We start from the raw sequence: 20,299 nt of genomic DNA on the forward strand, positions 1-20,299 counted from the left end.
TAAAAACATCGGAATCCGTTCCAATGCAATCGCATTTTTTTTAAACTTTTTTTTTTTTTTTTATCATTTTTTTTTTTTCTAGTCCGTCGCTATCAATATCCTCAAACACAAATCTTTCATCCTTGCTCAAATTAATGGGGAAATTGTCGTTTTCTCGGTCCGAATAACACTTTTTGTTGGAGGCTCCCATTAAAAACAATGTGACTATGCGAGGAGCCATCAACGGGTGATGTCATCGTCTGCGACTTCCGGTAAAGGCAGGGCTTTTCTCTTAGCACCGAAAGTTGCAAACTTTATCGTGGATGTTCTCTACTAAATCCTATCAGCAAAAATATGACAATATCGCGAAATGATCAAGTATGACACATAGAATGGACCTGCTATCCCCAATTAAACAAGAAAATCTAATTTCAGTAGGCCTTTAATGATTAATGATGTTTATCTTTATAAAAAACACTGATCATATTAATGATTTCTCAATATAAATATATACAGAAACAGATAAATATTTTTATAAATATATTTCGACTCTTTAAAATTCAACCGAAAAAAAGAAGAGAAAAACTAGCAACCGTACGTATTTCCTTGATTTGCTGCCGGGGCGCTAATTAATTTAAAACCTCTTCTCACTCCTGCGCTTACCAAAGGCATGCGGTAAAAGTAGGCATGCGCTATTTCATGGGTCACCAACCTTTTTGAAACCAAGAGCTACTTCTTGGGTACTGATTAATGCGAAGGGCTACCAGTTTGATACACACTTAAATAAATAGCCAGAAATAGCCAATTTGCTCAATTTACCTTATTATTTTTTTAATTAACCTTAAAATGGGTATTTCATTCCGTTGTTAATTTTTTTTCCTTTTACGGAAGGTTTTTTGTAGAGAATAAATGATGAAAAAAAAACACTTAATTGAACGGTTTAAAAGAGGAAAAAACACGAAAAAAATTAAAATTAAATTTTGAAACATAGTTTATCTTCAATTCCAACTCTTTAAAATTCAAAATTCAACCGAAAAATATGAAGAGAAAAACTAGCTAATTGCAATCTTTTTGAAAAAATTTAAAAAAGAATTTATGGAACAACATTAGTAATTTTTCCTGATTAAGATTAATTTTAGAATTTTGATGACATGTTTTAAATAGGTTAAAATCCAATCTGCACTTTGTTAGAATATATAACAAATTATACCAGGCTGTATATTTCTATCCATCCATTTTCTACCGCTTATTCCCTTTGGGGTGACGGGGGGCGCTGGTGCCTATCTCAGCTACAATCGGGCGGAAGGCGGCGTACACCCCGGACAAGTCACCACCTCATCGCAGGCTGTATTTCTAACAAAGACAAATCATTTTTGAGAATTTTAATCAAAATAAGTTTGAAGAAATATATCACAAATATTCTTTGTCGAAAAAAACAGAAGCTGAAATGAAGAATTTAATTAAAATTGATTTATTATTCTTTACTGTGAAAAAAATTAATTTACTTGAACATTGATTTAAATTGTCAGGAAAGAAGGGGAAGGAATTTAAAAGGTAAAAAGGTATATGTGTTTAAAAATCCTAAAATAATTTTTTAAGGTTGTATTTTTTCTCTAAAATTGTCTTTCTGAAAGTTATAAGAAGCAAAGTAAAAAAATAATTTATTTAAACAAGTGAAGACCAAGTCTTTCAAATATTTTCTTGGATTTTTAAATTCTATTTGAGTTTTGTCTCTCTTGGAATTAAAAATGTCGACCAAAGCGAGACCAGCTTGCTAGTAAATAAATACAATTTAAAAAATAGAGGCAGCTCACTGGTAAGTGCTGCTATTTGAGCTACTGTATTTCCTTGAATTGCCACAGGGCATATAGTATGCACCTGCCTTCGCAAAATAATTAGCGCAAGCTTAGTATTACCGCCGGGTCAAACTCGTGACACTTCCCCTGTCATCATTTTCAAAATGGAGGAGGCTGATTTCAATACCGGTAATTTGAAATCGCATAAAGGGAAGCGGATTAAGAGCTATTCAGTAGGATTTAAGGTCTAAGCTTACATCACACTCAAATTTTTACTGCATACCTTTGGTAAGTGCCGGAGTGAGAAGAGGTTTTAAAATAAACGGCGCATGCTTACTTTTACCGCATGCCTTTGGTAAGCGCAGGAGTGAGAAGAGGTTTTAAATTAATTAGCGCCCCCAATTCAAGGAAATAGGCTATTTTTAGAACAGGCACCACGTTGGTGACCCCTGCTTTAAAATGTGTTTCTTTTAATTTATTTAATATGTGTAATCTAATATTGTTGACATTGTTGCATTATCGCACATTTTGTTGTCAAATGCTGCAACCCGTAAATTATGTAATTTGAAAGCTGCTTTGTTGACCTGGATGGCCGGTGTTGAAAATCGAGTGCACCTTTATTTTGCCGCGAGATACACTTCCCATGCTTCAACTCGAGCTGTTGTGTTCAAATCCCTTTTGGACTGCTGGGCTTTATTCCACCTTTTAATCCGGTAGGGCTGCAACACAAACACACAAACACACGACGACGTTGATTGTACCGAATTAAACTTTCCAAACGATGACGCGTATGATGCGACAACTAGCATCGTTATCATCAAAACACGTGGTGGGTTTGGCATTTTCGACAGTTCCTTTGGGGGGAAATGACATGCGAACTTAATTAAACACGCTTTAAACTCAAAACTGTATAGTTTTAGAACAGTTTATTGGTATAAAGTCGGATTCGCCAAAATAAAAGTGTTTCCGGTATTGATTCTGAAGGTATGTGATGTAGCTGGCATTTGAAGAGCTCTTATTTTGGTCACCAACATCCTACTTCCGGATACGTATTGCTTTTATATATTCTAAGTGTGACTATAAATTGTGTATATCTCACTTCCAGATGCCCTTAAGAGTCGCGCTAGACAGTGAGTTGATAGCTCGGAGCCTTTAGCTCAGCCCTGGGCAAATTAAAGGTCTACTGAAACCCACTACTACCGACCTCGCAGTCTGATAGTTTATATATCAATGATGAAATGTTAACATTGCAACCAGTATTCTGGACGTCTGTGTTGCTGAATCTTTTGCAAATTGTTCAATGAATAATGGAGAAGTCAAAGTAGAAAGATGGAGGTGGGAAGCTTTTAGCCTTTAGCCACACAAACACAGCCGGTGTTTCCTTGTTTAAAATTCCCGGAGGTGAAGCTTCAGGGTCAAGCTAACATGTCAACCGGCAGTTTTCGGTGAGAAAATTGTGGTAATAAGTCGGCTCTTACCGCAGATCAGCGGAGCTTCTGTCCTGCTGCAGCTTTGTGACTTCCCTCAGAGACTCTGGTGTCAACACACCCGTGGCCACACCTCTTTGACTTTAAGGTACTATTTAACTCACTAAAACACTAGTAACGCAATAGGCAGATAAGGGATTTCCTAGAATTATCCTAGTAAATGTGTCTAAACACATCTGAATCGCTCCCAATGCAATCGCCTTTTTTTATTTGATTTTTTTTTTCTAGACCTTCACTCTATATTTCCTCATCCACAAATCTTTCATCCTCGCTCAAATTAATGGGGAAATTGTCGCTTTCTCGGTCCGAATAGCTCTAGCTGCTGCTGGCTATGATTGTAAACAATGTGAGGATGTGAGGAGCCCTACAACCCGTGACGTCACGCGCACATCGTCTGCTACTTCCGGTAAAGGCAATGCTTTTTTATTAGGGACCAAACGTTGTGAACTTTATCGTCGATGTTTTCTACTAAATCCTTTCAGCAAAAATATGGCAATATTGCGAAATGATCAAGTATGACACATAGACTGGACCTGCTATCCCCGTTTAAATAAGAAAATCTCATTTCAGTAGGCCTTTAAGGCCCGGGGGCCCGTTGAACTTTTCAATCTGGCCCGCCGGACATTCCCAAATAATTACTTTAGATGTTTAAGATGTAAAGTGTAGCTGCCATTATGATGTGCAGTCATATTTTCTAATGACGGTAAGTCTTCAACTATATTAAGTCTATCAATGCTTGGAATATGCATGATGTACTAGTTACTATGGTCCTCTAATTACAAACCCCGTTTCCATTTGAGTTGGGAAATTGTGGTAAATAAAAACATAATACAATGATTTGAAAATCTTTTTCAACCCATATTCAATTGAATGCACTAAAAAGACAATATATTTCATGTTCAAACTCATAAACTTTATTGTTTTTATAGCAAATAATAGTTAACTTAGAATTTCATGGCTGCAACACATGCCAAAGTAGTTGGGAAAGGGCATGTTCACAACTGTGTTACATCACCTTTTCGTTTAACAACACTCAATAAACGTTTGGGAACTGAGAAAACTAATTGTTGAAGCTTTGAAAGTGGAATTCTTTCCCATTCTTGTTTTATGTAGAGCTTCAGTCGTTCAAAAGTCTCCGCTGTCGTATTTTACGCTTCATAATGCGCCACACATTTTCGATGGGAGACAGGTCTGGACTGCAGGCGGGCCAGGAAAGTACCCGCACTCTTTTTTTACTAAGCCGCGCTGTTGTAACACGTGCTGAATGTGGCTTGGCATTGTCTTGCTGAAATAAGCAGGGGTGTCCATGAAAAAGACGGCGCTTTGATGGCAGCATATGTTGTTCCAAAACCTGTATGTACCTTTTAGCATTAATGGTACCTTCACAAATGTGTAAGTTACACATGCCTTGGGCACTAATGCACCCCCATACCATCACAGAAGCTGGCTTTTGAACTTTGCGTCGATAACAGTCTGGATGGTTTGCTTCCCCTTTGGTCTGGATGACACAATGTCGAATATTTCCAAAAACAATTTGAAATGTGGACTCGTCAGACCACAAAACACTTTTTCACTTTGCATCAGTCTATCCTAGATGATCTCGGGCCCAGAGAAGCCGGCGGCGTTTCTGGATGTTGTTGATAAATGGCTTTCGCTTTGCATAGTAGAGCTGTAACTTGTACTTACAGATGTAGCGACAAACTGTATTTAGTGACAGTGGTTTTCTGAAGTGTTCCTGAGCCCTTGTGGTGATATCCTTTAGAGATTGATGTCGGTTTTTGATACCGTGCCGTCTAAGGGATCGAAGGTCACGGTCATTCAATGTTGGTTTCCGGCCATGCCGCTTACGTGGATTGATTTCTCCAGATTCTCTGATATTATTTCATATATTTCATTGTTTGTTGCATTTTTTTACGTTTCTTTTGATTGTAAAATATCGATCAAAAGTGGGTGTGACCTTCATATTAGGTTAATATTCAGTGTTTTATTGTTCATAGAAAAATGTAAGATTCGATTATATTTTTAAGGCGGTCTGTCTTAACGTTTTTAGCATTTATTCAGACATTATTGTGATGTTTTGTATTAGTGTTCCTAAAAATAGATATACCGGCCCCCCAGACACATTTTTCTCTCTAAATGTGGCCCCCGATTCAAAATAATATCCACGGCCTGCTTTAACTCTCGTTTGCAGGCCAGGTCTCCAAACTGTGACATAGATGATACTACAAATTCTGGCATCGATTTGATACTAAATAAACACAGGGCCCAGTATCGCTTATACTGATACCGTCACTTTTTATCGGGGCTTTTTTTTAAAGATCATCAAATTACTTTTGTGTTTTTTGCATTTAATTTGTTGATCGTGATTATAATCAGAATAAAACACAGGAGGAGATTTAATTACACTGAAACAGTATTGGTATCAAAATGACAATCATTGTTTTATGCTGCAGATTCTGATACAGGTCATCCATTAGTGATATCTCCGGATACAATACTGATACCGATCACATGTTTTAACTGTATATTTTTCGATGTATTTATGGTGAGTACTATTGAGAGTGTAACCATATAAACAAAGTATGTAAACTAGTTCCTTATTATCTTTTACTACATTTTTACTAATTGTTGGAGTAAAACAAAATCAATACAACATTTTTTTTCAAACTGTGGGCTCCATCTAGTGCAGGGTCAGCAACCTGCGGCTCTTTAGCCACATGTGGCTCTTGAGCGGCACCCTGGTGGCTCCATGGAGCTTTTTCAAAAATGTATGACCATATGACCTGCTTCCGGTGTGTAACGTGTGTTCTTACGAAGTGCATTTTTTTTGCCGTATTTAAGGTGATTATTATTAACTTTAGCTTTGGGGAGCGGCTTCACACTCTGTATGGAGACACATTATTTACTGCTTGTCAGCCAAAGGACTAAAAACAAAGTGTCAGCCAGAGAGGATGGCGGTTTCTGATCAAATTAAAAGGTATTGAACTGCAATAACATACTTTGGCTGCTAATAATAGGTGGCTGATCGATTAGTAACAATAGCAACAAAATAATACAGTTATGTGAGCAAAACAAAGTCAGTTGTGCAAAATAACTAAGCAAAAACTACTGACTTATTCAAATACTTTGTCTTTTTGCCCTTAAAGCCCTCTTGAGTGAACAGACCTGCATGACTTATTCCCTGAGTACTGGGGATGCAAGATAAAACGGGGGTTCTTCATTTTCCCAACTTTTCCACTACAGAGGGGCCCCGGTGGCCCAGTCAACCATTAACACCGATTTAATAATCTTACTCTTGAGTTTAATCATATTCAATATTATATCCAACCTAATTACAACCTTGTCAAATTGTATTAAAGCATGTGTTAATTACAAAGATTATTATCAAGGCTTAGGTCAGGCTGATGACAAAAATAAATACTCATCAGACATACTTCAAAATAAGGGGCTCGTAAAAACTGATGAAAAACACATTTATATGCAGTGAAATATTGCTAGAATAATCAAATTCTAACTAAATTAATAATGAATAATAACAATCGGCATGTTTTTTAAATAAACTGTCCCCAAAAAATGTAAGTGTAAATTAAAATACAGCTTTACCACTTTAGTCGTAATTTTTGCGCTTAAACTTCCCTCTGACTTTGCCTCCAGACTTCTTCTGTTTGTTTGATATTGTCATTACTGCCACAAGTGGTGAAAAAGTGTATTACAAACAGTGTTTCCCACAGGTCAGGCATCTATTTGTGGTGGTGTGGTCGGGCCGCGGGTGGGGGGGGGGGCAGTGGCGGCGGCGATGACCAAGAAGAACGCCGAGTTGGAATATAATTACATCGGCGGAGTTATAATGCATAGTAGGCTACCGCCACCTACTGCACAGGAGTTGTAAGTACAAGCTCCATTTTTTACAGGGGGGGGGATGACCGAGAAGAACGCAGAATTGGAATATAATTACAACACTTTATGTACATATTTATATACATATTTATATAATATTTACATATTTATATAATATGTAACTACAAGCTCCATTCACAGACAGAGTCCCATTGCTTTTATGAGCGGTCGAGCGAGTTAAAAGCCGAAAAAAATAAAATAAAATAATCATTTTATTTGTGGCGGCCGTAATTCTTCCGTGGCGGGCCGCCACAAATAAATGAATGTGTGGGAAAGAAACCCTGACAAATGAGCACAGCTGAAAAACAGATATTTTTGGCAGCCCTCAGCCTAAAGAAACACTGCGATAAACGGCATCTGCCAAGAACAGATGTTTAAAAATATAGATTTAGACATGCTAAGGACCCGATACTGATGATATAGCTTGTTAAACTTGGCTGTTATAGTCATTTGACCCCAAAATGGTGTTGATAGTGAAGAAAAAATGAGAGGGATCATTTTTTTTTTGCTGTAAAAATACCTGTACTTCTTTCAGGATTGTCCTGCAAATTGCACACGCTTAAAGGTCCGTGTTTTTTGTGTACGTGTTACAATTCAGATGGAAGCTACCGGTGAGGGCCCGGTAATGGCAGTGGATGGTAGCGGCCCGCAGACCCCCCACTGTGATACAAGATGGTCACGGCAACTGTCAGGCCTTCCTCGCAAGCTCCTGCAGCGCTTGATGTCTTTCCAAAGGGAGGGCGTGGATTTCGCTTTATCCAAGAACGGACGGTAAGCACCGGCGGCACTTGGTGCAGATACACCTCGGCGCATACACACGGATGCACAAATGACACGCATGAGTGTGACGTAACGCGCAGCTCTGCCGTGAACATCCAAGGGATGGCACACGCTCCAGCAGTGCAGAAAATTAGGCAACTGCAAACAAGCAAATGGCAGCCGTCGCCAATGTTGTGGCCTTATTCATCGATTTATATTCCCTGTAGGGTTGTTCGGTGTACCGGTACTAATAACCTACTGCAATACTAATTGATTAAAATTGGTACTATACTGCCTTTGAAAAATACCTGTGCCTTTCTTTAATCAGCTGTTGAGTGTGTCAAAACGCACACACAAAGTGCATACAAGCAATAACATCTTGGAAAGGAGGAATGGCCAAAAAACAACAACAATTCTACTGCTTAATGAAGAGGGTGGTAAAGCACAATATGGAGGTACTTGGGGTTCAAATCTAACGATAAAGGTGGCGTTTGAATAAGGAAGAAACGCGCTTTAAGTGTTGCTTCAAAACACGCCTCTCCAATTGTGGCGATTTAGTATTAGCACCTTTGCTTCAAACTCAGATAAACATTTAAATAATAAGCATTCAGATCTGCACAAGCAGTTTAAAGAGTGACAGGTATTAATGTAGTTGTTACACCTGTCCTGTTGTTCTGCTCCGGTGCAGACTATAGTCGAGGAGCACAGGGGAGACGTGTCGATGTTTTCGTCGGGGGTATCATCGTTCACTTTACCCGTCAATGGGTCTGCAAGGATCCGATTTCAGGTCAGAATGACGAGGCCGCCGATATGTGACATTCTGGTTGATTTATTGTTAGTTCTGCAGGACACAACGAGACCCGTTCATCACTCTACTGCGCAGTGCATGCGCTACATCTCTTTCTCTCTCTCTTTACTCACTGGCGTCACTCATACAACACTTTGCCATTCTCACAAACACACACACGCTACTCTCTCTCTGTTGTGCACATGTAGATACATAACATGTAGATACGTAGGCGCACACAGCTGCTTGGATTGATGCCAAATATTAGTAGTTAAAACAGTCAACTAATGCAAGTGAATTGACCATTTTGTATTAAATTATTTCAATTCGTGTTTTATCTTTAACAAGTGTGTGTTTTACCAGCTACATACAGTATATTGGGGCAAAAAAGTATTTAGTCAGCCACCGATTGTGCAAGATCTCCCACTTAAAATGATGACAGAGGTCTGTAATTTTCATCATAGGTACACTTCAACTGTGAGAGTCAGAATGTGAAAAAAGAATGCAGAAATTCAAATTGTAGGAATTTTAAAGAATTTATTTGTAAATTATGGTGGAAAATAAGTATTTGGTCAACCATTCAAAGCTCTCACTGTCGGAAGGAGGTTTTGGCTCAATATCTCACGATACATGGCCCCATTCATTCCTTCCTTAACACGGATCAATCGTCCTGTCCCCTCAGCAGAAAAACAGCCCCAAAGCATGATGTTTCCACCCCCATGCTTCACAGTAGATATGGTGTTCTTGGGATGCAACTTAGTGTTCTTCTTCCTCCAAACACGACAAGTTGAATTTATACTAAAAAGTTCTATTTTTGGTTTCATCTGACCACATGACATTCTCCCAATCCTCTGCTGTATCATCCATGTATCCATGTTGGTATAAACTCAACTCGTCATGTTTGGAGGAAGAAGAATACTGAGTTGCATCCCAAGAACACCATACCTACTGTGAAGCATGGGGGTGGAAACATCATGCTTTGGCGCTGTTTTTCTGCTAAGGGGACAGGACGATTGATCCGTGTTAAAGAAAGAATGAATGGGGCCATGTATCGTGAGATTTTGAGCCAAAACCTCCTTCCATCAGTGAGAGCTTTGAATGGTTGACCAAATACTTATGTTACACCATAATTTACAAATAAATTCTTTGAAATTCCTACAATGTGAATTCCTTGATTTTTTGTTCACAATCTGTCTCTCACAGTTGAAGTGTACCTATGATGAAAATTACAGACCTCTGTCATCATTTGAAGTGGGAGAACTTGCACAATCGGTGACCGACTAAATACTTTTTTGCCCTACTGTAGCTTATTTGGGTACTTTTATTCCATAATTTTGTTTTTGGTACTTACTAATAATTGTATTTTTTTAAAGCACATACCAGGAGTGGCGAACATGAATCATGAAGCATTTAATATAAAGTAAATAAAGTGTTTTTATTATATTCTAATCTAATCCTTGATTATGGCACACTATATGTAATATGGAAAATTGTAAATCGTTCTCAGAGTGCAACGAGAAACGCCCAATGTGTTCAGTGCCCTTTAAAGGGGAATATTATCACCAGACCTATGTAAGCGTCAATATATACCTTGATGTTGCAGAAAAAAGACCATATTTTCTTTTAACCGATTTCCGAACTCTAAATGGGTGAATTTTGGCGAATTAAACGCCTTCCTATCATTTGCTCTCGGCGCGATGACGTCAAAACGTGACGTCACCTAGGTAGTCAACCGCCATTTTCTCAAACACATTACACGCAGCAAGTCAAATCAGCTCTGTTATTTTCCGTTTTTTCGACTATTGTACCGTACCTTGGAGACATCATGCCTCGTCGGTGTGTTGTCGGAGGGTGTAACAACACGATCAGGGACGGATTCAAGTTGATTTACGTAGAATATGCGTCGATTAGCACGGCATGCTAATCGTTTGGTCTGCACATTTTACCGGCGATGCTAAGGCAGACATGGCACAGAGATGTCTGAATATCCTGCAGATGCATTTCCAACGATAAAGTCAACGAAATCACAAAGGTGAGTTTTGTTGATATTATTGACTTATGTGCTAATCAGACATATTTGGTCGCGGCATGACTGCCAGCTAATCGATGCTAACATGCTATTTAGGCTAGCTGTATGTACATTTGTAGCTATATTTGCATCCAGCGTTTCCCTCCACCCACATTTAATGCCAAACAAACACTTACCAATCGACAGATTTAAGTTGCTCCAGTGTCAATACGAAAGTCCCGATCGTCTGGTCTGCACATTTTACCGGCGATGCTAAGGCAGACATGGCCGAATAGCGTCAATAGCTTCAGTTTCTTTTTCAATTTCGTTTTCGCGATCTGCCTCCATACTCCAACCATCCGTTTCAATACATGTGTAATCTGTTGAATCGCTTAAGCCGCTGAAATCCGAGTCTAAATCTGAGCTAATGTTGCTATATCTTGCTGTGCTATCAGCCATGTTTGTTTGTATTGGCATCACTGGATGACGTCACAGGAAAATGGACGGTGGCTTCACAGATAGCGAAAATCGGGCATTTTAAAGCCTTTTTTCGGGATATTCCATGAAGGGTAAAATTTGAAAAAAACTTCGAAAAATAAAATAAGCCACTGGGAACTGATTTTTATTGGTTTTAACCCTTCTGAAATTGTGATAATGTTCCCCTTTAATTTATATTTTAACTTTCTACAATTGTTCTTTGAGTGCAATAAAAAAAATATGTTTATTCAGCTAACTTCCGCAGCTAGTGGGTCCATGAAGATGACTTCTGTTTTGTCTGATCATCCGTTTTACTACCGTGTTACAGGTATCATATGGAAATAATTAAGGTATGTAAATAAACATTTACAGAATTGTCTGTATAAATAACTAATTTCGCAACATTTTAATACCTGTGACTTATAGTGCGGCTAGGATATGGTTGGGAACATTTTTTTTTCCCTGGAATTTAGTGGGTGCGGCTTATTTAGTCCGGAAAATGAGGTAATCTATATCTGAGCATTCGTTCAGAATCGTCCACTTTCAATTTAGGATTCATCGGAGTATCGATCGTTATTCCCACTTCTAATGAGATTCATAGATAAAGTCTGTAAAAGTTAACACCTAAAAGGAACCATGTAGACACGAAAGGTGAAATGAAAAATATTCAACATTTATAAGGTCAAATTCAGCCAATTTGGTGAAATTTCCAAAAATTATTTTCATGTCCAAAAGAAGTTTCTCATGTTGCCTCTAAAGCACCTGCTACAAGAGTATACACAGGATTTGACCGTTTCCTAACCCGTCCAGTTAATGCAAGCTCGGGTTCTCAGGGAGGTCAACACAGGGGGCAGCCAATCTGAGCGCCTCCACTGTGATGCGGCGGCCATATTGATTAAGGAACATCGAGATGCGCGGCTTTTGCTGCACGGGCAGGTCAGAATGTCAATTGACTTCTGCTGCATTCTGTGAACAGCCATGTCAGTTGGGATCAATGTGACGGCGAGAAGAGTTTGGGTACTGTTCCTCCTGGAAGACAAGCAGGTGTACCTTTTTACAGTTTATCTGAAGACTCCGTTAATGACCTGGGCCCAAACAAACGCATGCTTAGTATTGACAGGGTACTTACAGTTTCCCTAAAAGAACAGCTCCTTCCCCAGCAGGAACAAGACATTGATACAACGTTGATTATACCCACTTGTGCTTTAAAACTGACAGCAAGAATCATGTCTAACGTTGGATCCTTGGTTGTTGGTAGAAAAATGACCAAATTTCATTGGTCAAATCAACTTCACAACCAGACATTGAATAAACGTCGTCAAAATTCATTTTGTTCCTAAGTTGTATTTTTGTATTGTAGAATATTGGTTGGGAAAGGACCAAAATTCAATGGTCAAATCAACGTCACAAGCTGACATTGATTAAACGTCATCAGTCAAAAAGCATGTTGTCTCAACGTTGTTTGTGTGGTCGAATATTGGTTGGGAAATGACTAAAATTCAATGGTTGTTTGTGTGGTCGAATATTGGTTGGGAAATGACTAAAATTCAATGGTCAAATCCACCTCACAACCTGACATTGAATAAACGTTGTCAAAAGAACGTTGATTCGACGTTGTGTTTGTGTTGTCGAATTTTGGTTGGGAAATGACCAAAATTCAATGGTCGAATCCAACATTGATTACACGTCATCAGTCAAAAAGCATGTTGTCTCAACGTTGTGTGGTCGAATATTGGTTGGGAAATGACGAAAATTCAATGGTCAAATCAACCTCACAACCTGACATTGAATAAACGTTGTCAAAAGAACGTTGTTTCGACGTTGTTTGTGTTGTCGAATATTGGTTGGGAAAGGAACAAAATTCAATGGTCAAATCAACGTCACAAGCTGACATTGAATAAACGTTGTCAAAAGAACGTTGTTTCAACTTTGTGTACATGTTGTCGAATATTCGTTGAGAAAGGACCAAAATTCAATGGTCCAAACCAACGTCACAAGTTGACATTAAATGAACGTCATCAAAATTCATGGTATTCCAATGTTGTATTTGTGTTGTAGAAAATTGGTTGGGAGATGACAACATTTCAATGGTCAAATTAACGTCACGACCTGATGTTGAATAAACGTTGTCAAAAGAACGTTGTTTCAACTTTGTGTACATGTTGTCGAATATTGGTTGAGAAAGGACCAAAATTCAATGGTCAAATTAACCTCAGGATCCAACATTGATTAATCGCCATCAGTCAAAAAGCATGTTGTCTCAACGTTGTTTGTGTGGTCGAATATTGGTTGGGAAATTACTAAAATTCAATGGTCAAATCAACCTCACAACCTGACATTGAATAAACATTGTCAAAAGAACGTTGTTTTGACGTTGTGTTTGTGTTGTCGAATATTGGTTGGAAAATGACCAAAATTCAATGGTCAAATCAACTTCAAAACCAGGCATTGAATAAACGCCGTTAAAATTCATGTTGTTCCTAAGTTGTATTTTTGTGTTGTAGAATATTGGTTGGGAAATGACCAAAATTCAATGGTCAAATCAACCTCAGAATCCAACATTGATTAATCGTCATCAGTCAAAAAGCATGTTGTCTCAACGTTGTTTGTGTGGTCGAATATTGGTTGGGAAATGACTAAAATTCAATGGTTGTTTGTGTAGTCGAATATTGGTTGGGAAATGACTAAAATTCAATGGTCAAATCAACCTCACAACCTGACATTGAATAAACGTTGTCAAAAGAACGTTGTTTCGATGTGTTTGTGTTGTCGAATATTGGTTGGGAAAGGACCAAAATTCAATGGTCAAATCAACCTCAGAATCCGACATTGATTAAACGTCATCAGTCAAAAAACATGTTGTCTCAATGTTGTTTGTGTGGTCGAATATTGGTTGGGAAATGACTAAAATTCAATGGTTGTTTGTGTGGTCGAATATTGGTTGGGAAATGATTAAAATTCAATGGTCAAATCAACCTCACAACTTGACATTGAATAAACATTGTCAAAAGAACGTTGTTTCGACGTTGTGTTTGTGTTGTCGAATATTGGTTGGGAAATGACCAAAATTCAATGGTCAACTCAACCTCAGAATCCAACATTGATTACACGTCATCAGTCAAAAAGCATGTTGTCTCAACGTTGTTTGTGTGGTCGAATATTGGTTTGGAAATGACTAAAATTCAATGGTTGTTTGTGTGGTCGAATATTGGTTGGGAAATGACTAAAATTCAATGGTCAAATCAACCTCACGACCTGACATTGAATAAACATTGTCAAAAGAACGTTGTTTCGACGTTGTGTTTGTGTTGTCGAATATTGGTAGGGAAATGACCAAAATTCAATGGTCGAATCCAACATTGATTACACGTCATCAGTCAAAAAGCATGTTGTCTCAACGTTCTGTGGTCGAATATTGGTTGGGAAATGACGAAAATTCAATGCTCAAATCAACCTCACAACCTGACATTGAATAAACGTTGTCAAAAGAACGTTGTTTCGACGTTGTTTGTGTTGTCGAATATTGGTTGGGAAAGGAACAAAATTCAATGGTCAAATCAACGTCACAAGCTGACATTGAATAAACGTTGTCAAAAGAACGTTGTTTCAACTTTGTGTACATGTTGTCGAATATTGGTTGAGAAAGGACCAAAATTCAATGGTCCAAACCAAGGGCACAAGTTGACATTGAATAAACGTCATCAAAATTCATGTTGTTCCAATGTTGTATTTGTGTTGTAGAATATTGGTTGGGAGATGACAAAATTCAATGGTCAAATCAACCTCACAACTTGACATTGAATAAACATTGTCAAAAGAACGTTGTTTCGACGTTGTGTTTGTGTTGTCGAATATTGGTTGGGAAATGACCAAAATTCAATGGTCAACTCAACCTCAGAATCCAACATTGATTACACGTCATCAGTCAAAAAGCATGTTGTCTCAACGTTGTTTGTGTGGTTGAATATTGGTTGGGAAATGACTAAAATTCAATGGTTGTTTGTGTGGTCGAATATTGGTTGGGAAATGACTAAAATTCAATGGTCAAATCAACCTCACGACCTGACATTGAATAAACATTGTCAAAAGAACGTTGTTTCGACGTTGTGTTTGTGTTGTCGAATATTGGTAGGGAAATGACCAAAATTCAATGGTCGAATCCAACATTGATTACACGTCATCAGTCAAAAAGCATGTTGTCTCAACGTTCTGTGGTCGAATATTGGTTGGGAAATGACGAAAATTCAATGCTCAAATCAACCTCACAACCTGACATTGAATAAACGTTGTCAAAAGAACATTGTTTCGACGTTGTTTGTGTTGTCGAATATTGGTTGGGAAAGGAACAAAATTCAATGGTCAAATCAACGTCACAAGCTGACATTGAATAAACGTTGTCAAAAGAACGTTGTTTCAACTTTGTGTACATGTTGTCGAATATTGGTTGAGAAAGGACCAAAATTCAATGGTCCAAACCAAGGGCACAAGTTGACATTGAATAAACGTCATCAAAATTCATGTTGTTCCAATGTTGTATTTGTGTTGTAGAATATTGGTTGGGAGATGACAAAATTTCAATGGTCAAATTAACGTCACGACCTGATGTTGAATAAACGTTGTCAAAAGAACGTTGTTTCAACTTTGTGTACATGTTGTCGAATATTGGTTGAGAAAGGACCAAAATTCAATGGTCAAATCAACCTCAGGATCCAACATTGATTAATCGTCATCAGTCAAAAAGCATGTTGTCTCAACGTTGTTTGTGTGGTCGAATATTGGTTGGGAAATGACTAAAATTCAATGGTCAAATCAACCTCACAACCTGACATTGAATAAACATTGTCAAAAGAACGTTGTTTCGACGTTGTGTTTGTGTTGTCGAATATTGGTTGGAAAATAACCAAAATTCAATGGTCAAATCAACCTCAGAATCACACATTGATTAAACGTCATCAGTCAAAAAGCATGTTGTCTCAACGTTGTTTGTGTGGTCGAATATTGGTTGGGAAATGACTAAAATTCAATGGTCAAATCAACCTCACAACCTGACATTGAATAAACGTCAAAAGAACATTGTTTCGACGTTGTTTGTGTTGTCGAATATTGGTTGGGAAATGACTAAAATTCAATGGTCAAATCAACGTCACAAGCTGACATTGAATAAACGTTGTCAAAAGAACGTTGTTTCAACTTTGTGTACATGTTGTCGAATATTCGTTGAGAAAGGACCAAAATTCAATGGTCCAAACCAACGTCACAAGTTGACATTAAATGAACGTCATCAAAATTCATGGTATTCCAATGTTGTATTTGTGTTGTAGAAACTTGGTTGGGAGATGACAACATTTCAATGGTCAAATTAACGTCACAACCTGACGTTGAATAAACGTTGTCAAAATGCATGTTGTTCCTAAGTTTTATTTTTGTGTTATATAATATTGTTCGAGAAATGACCAAAATTCAATGGTCAAATCAACCTCAGAATCCAACATTGATTAAACGTCATCAGTCAAAAAGCATGTTTTGTCAATGTTGTGTTTGTGTTGTAGAATATTGGTTGAGAAATGACTAAAATTCAATGGTCAAATCAACCTCACAAGCTGACATTGAATAAATGTTGTCAAAATTCGTGTTTTTCCAAAGTTGTATTGGTGTTGTAGAAGATTTTTGGGGAAATTACCAAAATTCAATGGTCAAATCAAAGTCACAAGCTGACATTGAATAAACGTTGTCAGAAGAACGTTGTTTCAACTTTGTGTACATGTTGTCGAATATTGGTTGAGAAAGGACCAAAATTCAATGGTCCAAACCAAGGTCACAAGTTGACATTGAATAAACGTCATCAAAATTCATGTTGTTCCAATGGTTGTTTGTGTTGTAGAATATTGGTTGGGAGATGACAAAATTTCAATGGTCAAATTAACGTCACGACCTGATGTTGAATAAACGTTGTCAAAAGAACGTTGTTTCAACTTTGCGTACATGTTGTCGAATATTGGTTGAGAAAGGGCCAAAATTCAATGGTCCAAACCAACGTCACAAGTTGACATTGAATAAACGTCATCAAAATTCATGTTGTTCCAATGTTGTTTTTGTGTTGTAGAATATTGGTTGGGAAATGACCAAAATTCAATGGTCAAATCAACCTCAGGATCCAACATTGATTAATCGTCATCAGTCAAAAAGCATGTTGTCTCAACGTTGTTTGTGTGGTCGAATATTGGTTGGGAAATGACTAAAATTCAATGGTCAAATCAACCTCACAACCTGACATTGAATAAACATTGTCAAAAGAACGTTGTTTCGACGTTGTGTTTGTGTTGTCGAATATTGGTTGGGAAATGACCAAAATTCAATGGTCAAATCAACCTCAGAATCCAACATTGATTAAACGTCATCAGTCAAAAAGCATGTTGTCTCAACGTTGTTTGTGTGGTCGAATATTGGTTGGGAAATGACTAAAATTCAATGGTCAAATCAACCTCACAACCTGACATTGAATAAACGTCAAAAGAACATTGTTTCGACGTTGTTTGTGTTGTCGAATATTGGTTGGGAATCGACTAAAATTCAATGGTCAAATCAACGTCACAAGCTGACATTGAATAAACGTTGTCAAAAGAACGTTGTTTCAACTTTGTGTACATGTTGTCGAATATTGGTTGAGAAAGGACCAAAATTCAATGGTCCAAACCAACGTCACAAGTTGACATTGAATAAACGTCATCAAAATTCATGTTGTTCCAATGTTGTTTTTGTGTTGTAGAATATTGGTGGGGAAATGACCAAAATTCAATGGTCAAATCAACCTCAGGATCCAACATTGATTAATCGTCATCAGTCAAAAAGCATGTTGTCTCAACGTTGTTTGTGTGGTCGAATATTGGTTGGGAAATGACTAAAATTCAATGGTCAAATCAACCTCACAACCTGACATTGAATAAACATTGTCAAAAGAACGTTGTTTCGACGTTGTGTTTGTGTTGTCGAATATTGGTTGGAAAATGACCAAAATTCAATGGTCAAATCAACCTCAGAATCACACATTGATTAAACGTCATCAGTCAAAAAGCATGTTGTCTCAACGTTGTTTGTGTGGTCGAATATTGGTTGGGAAATGACTAAAATTCAATGGTCAAATCAACCTCACAACCTGACATTGAATAAACGTCAAAAGAACATTGTTTCGACGTTGTTTGTGTTGTCGAATATTGGTTGGGAAATGACTAAAATTCAATGGTCAAATCAACGTCACAAGCTGACATTGAATAAACGTTGTCAAAAGAACGTTGTTTCAACTTTGTGTACATGTTGTCGAATATTGGTTGAGAAAGGACCAAAATTCAATGGTCCAAACCAACGTCACAAGTTGACATTGAATGAACGTCATCAAAATTCATGTTGTTCCAATGTTGTATTTGTGTTGTAGAAAATTGGTTGGGAGATGACAACATTTCAATGGTCAAATTAACGTCACAACCTGACGTTGAATAAACGTTGTCAAAATGCATGTTGTTCCTAAGTTTTATTTTTGTGTTATATAATATTGTTCGAGAAATGACCAAAATTCAATGGTCAAACCAACCTCAGAATCCAACATTGATTAAACGTCATCAGTCAAAAAGCATGTTTTGTCAATGTTGTGTTTGTGTTGTAGAATATTGGTTGAGAAATGACTAAAATTCAATGGTCAAATCAACCTCACAAGATGACATTGAATAAATGTTGTCAAAATTCATGTTTTTCCAAAGTTGTATTGGTGTTGTAGAAGATTTTTTGGGAAATGACCAAAATTCAATGGTCAAATCAAAGTCACAAGCTGACATTGAATAAACGTTGTCAGAAGAACGTTGTTTCAACTTTGTGTACATGTTGTCGAATATTGGTTGAGAAAGGACCAAAATTCAATGGTCCAAACCAAGGTCACAAGTTGACATTGAATAAACGTCATCAAAATTCATGTTGTTCCAATGTTGTATTTGTGTTGTAGAAAATTGGTTGGGAGATGACAACATTTCAATGGTCAAATTAACGTCACAACCTGACGTTGAATAAACGTTGTCGAAATGCATGTTGTTCCTAAGTTGTATTTTTGTGTTATATAATATTGTTTGGGAAATGACCAAAATTCAATGGTCAAATCAACCTCCGGATCCAACATTGATTAAACGTCATCAGTCAAAAAGCATGTTTTATCAATGTTGTGTTTGTGTTGTTGAATATTGGTTGGGAAATGACCAAAATTCAATGGTCAAATCAATGTCACAACCTGACATTGAATGAACGTCAGTAAAAAGAATTTTGCTTCAACGTTGTGTCTGAGTTGTCGAATATTTGTTTGGAAATTACAACAATACAATGGTCAATGCGTATGAATGTGTTTTTTGTGTGTGTGTGTGTGTACATATATATACACACATATATTTGAATCTATTCAATTTGTAAGTAGCAACAAGATTCAGAAACTAATCACAAGTTAATGAAGCGCTTACTTAGTCAACAGCCATACATGTCACACTAAGGGTGGACGTATGAACAACGCCAACACTGTCATAAATATGTGCCATATAGTGAAACCACACTAAACAACAATGACAAACACATTTTGGGAGAATATTTGCACCGCAAAACAACATAAACACAAAAAAACAAATTCCCAGAATTCCTTGCAGCACCAACTCTTCTGTGACGCTTGAACATATACAAACGCCATTGGTGGGTCTACACCTAACATCCACTGTGATGATACCAAGTATTGGAGCATATCTAGTCGATACTACTATGATTACATTGACATTTTTTGAAATCACAACATCTGCTTTTGTTTTTTAAAAATATATATTATGTTTATAAACTCAGGTAATATGTCCTGGATACATGAGGACATTGAATTTGACCAATGTCGGATCCTACTTGGTATCGGATTGATACCTGAATTTGTGGTGTCATCTAAAACTAATGTTAAGTATCCAAACAACAGAAGAATATGTGATTATTACATTTTAACAGAAGTGTAGATAGAACATGTTAAAAGATAAAGTAAGCCGATATTAACAGTAAATGAACATGTAGATTGATAATACATTTTCTACCACTTTTCCTTAATAAT

The 20,299-nt window shown here is 37.4% G+C and overlaps 1 protein-coding gene across 2 annotated transcripts in view; it reads left to right on the forward strand.

The window, feature by feature from the left end:
- Positions 1 to 2,355: 2,355 nt before the first annotated feature.
- Positions 2,356 to 20,299, forward strand: part of zranb3 (zinc finger, RAN-binding domain containing 3) — a 334,364-nt gene continuing 316,420 nt past the window's right edge. Inside the window, exons 1-3 of one of the 2 annotated variants that reach the window (XM_061889174.1) lie at positions 2,366 to 2,488; positions 3,259 to 3,350; positions 7,758 to 7,930. In XM_061889174.1, coding sequence (XP_061745158.1) covers positions 7,758 to 7,930 — 173 coding nt within the window. In that variant the 5' untranslated portion in view covers positions 2,366 to 2,488; positions 3,259 to 3,350. Of the gene's footprint in view, positions 2,489 to 3,258; positions 3,351 to 7,757; positions 7,931 to 20,299 lie in introns of both variants that reach the window. The other variant, XM_061889175.1, reaches the window with a different exon arrangement.

Source organism: Nerophis ophidion, linkage group LG27 (genome assembly GCF_033978795.1).
Source record: "Nerophis ophidion isolate RoL-2023_Sa linkage group LG27, RoL_Noph_v1.0, whole genome shotgun sequence".
Taxonomy (NCBI): Eukaryota; Metazoa; Chordata; class Actinopteri; order Syngnathiformes; family Syngnathidae; genus Nerophis; species Nerophis ophidion.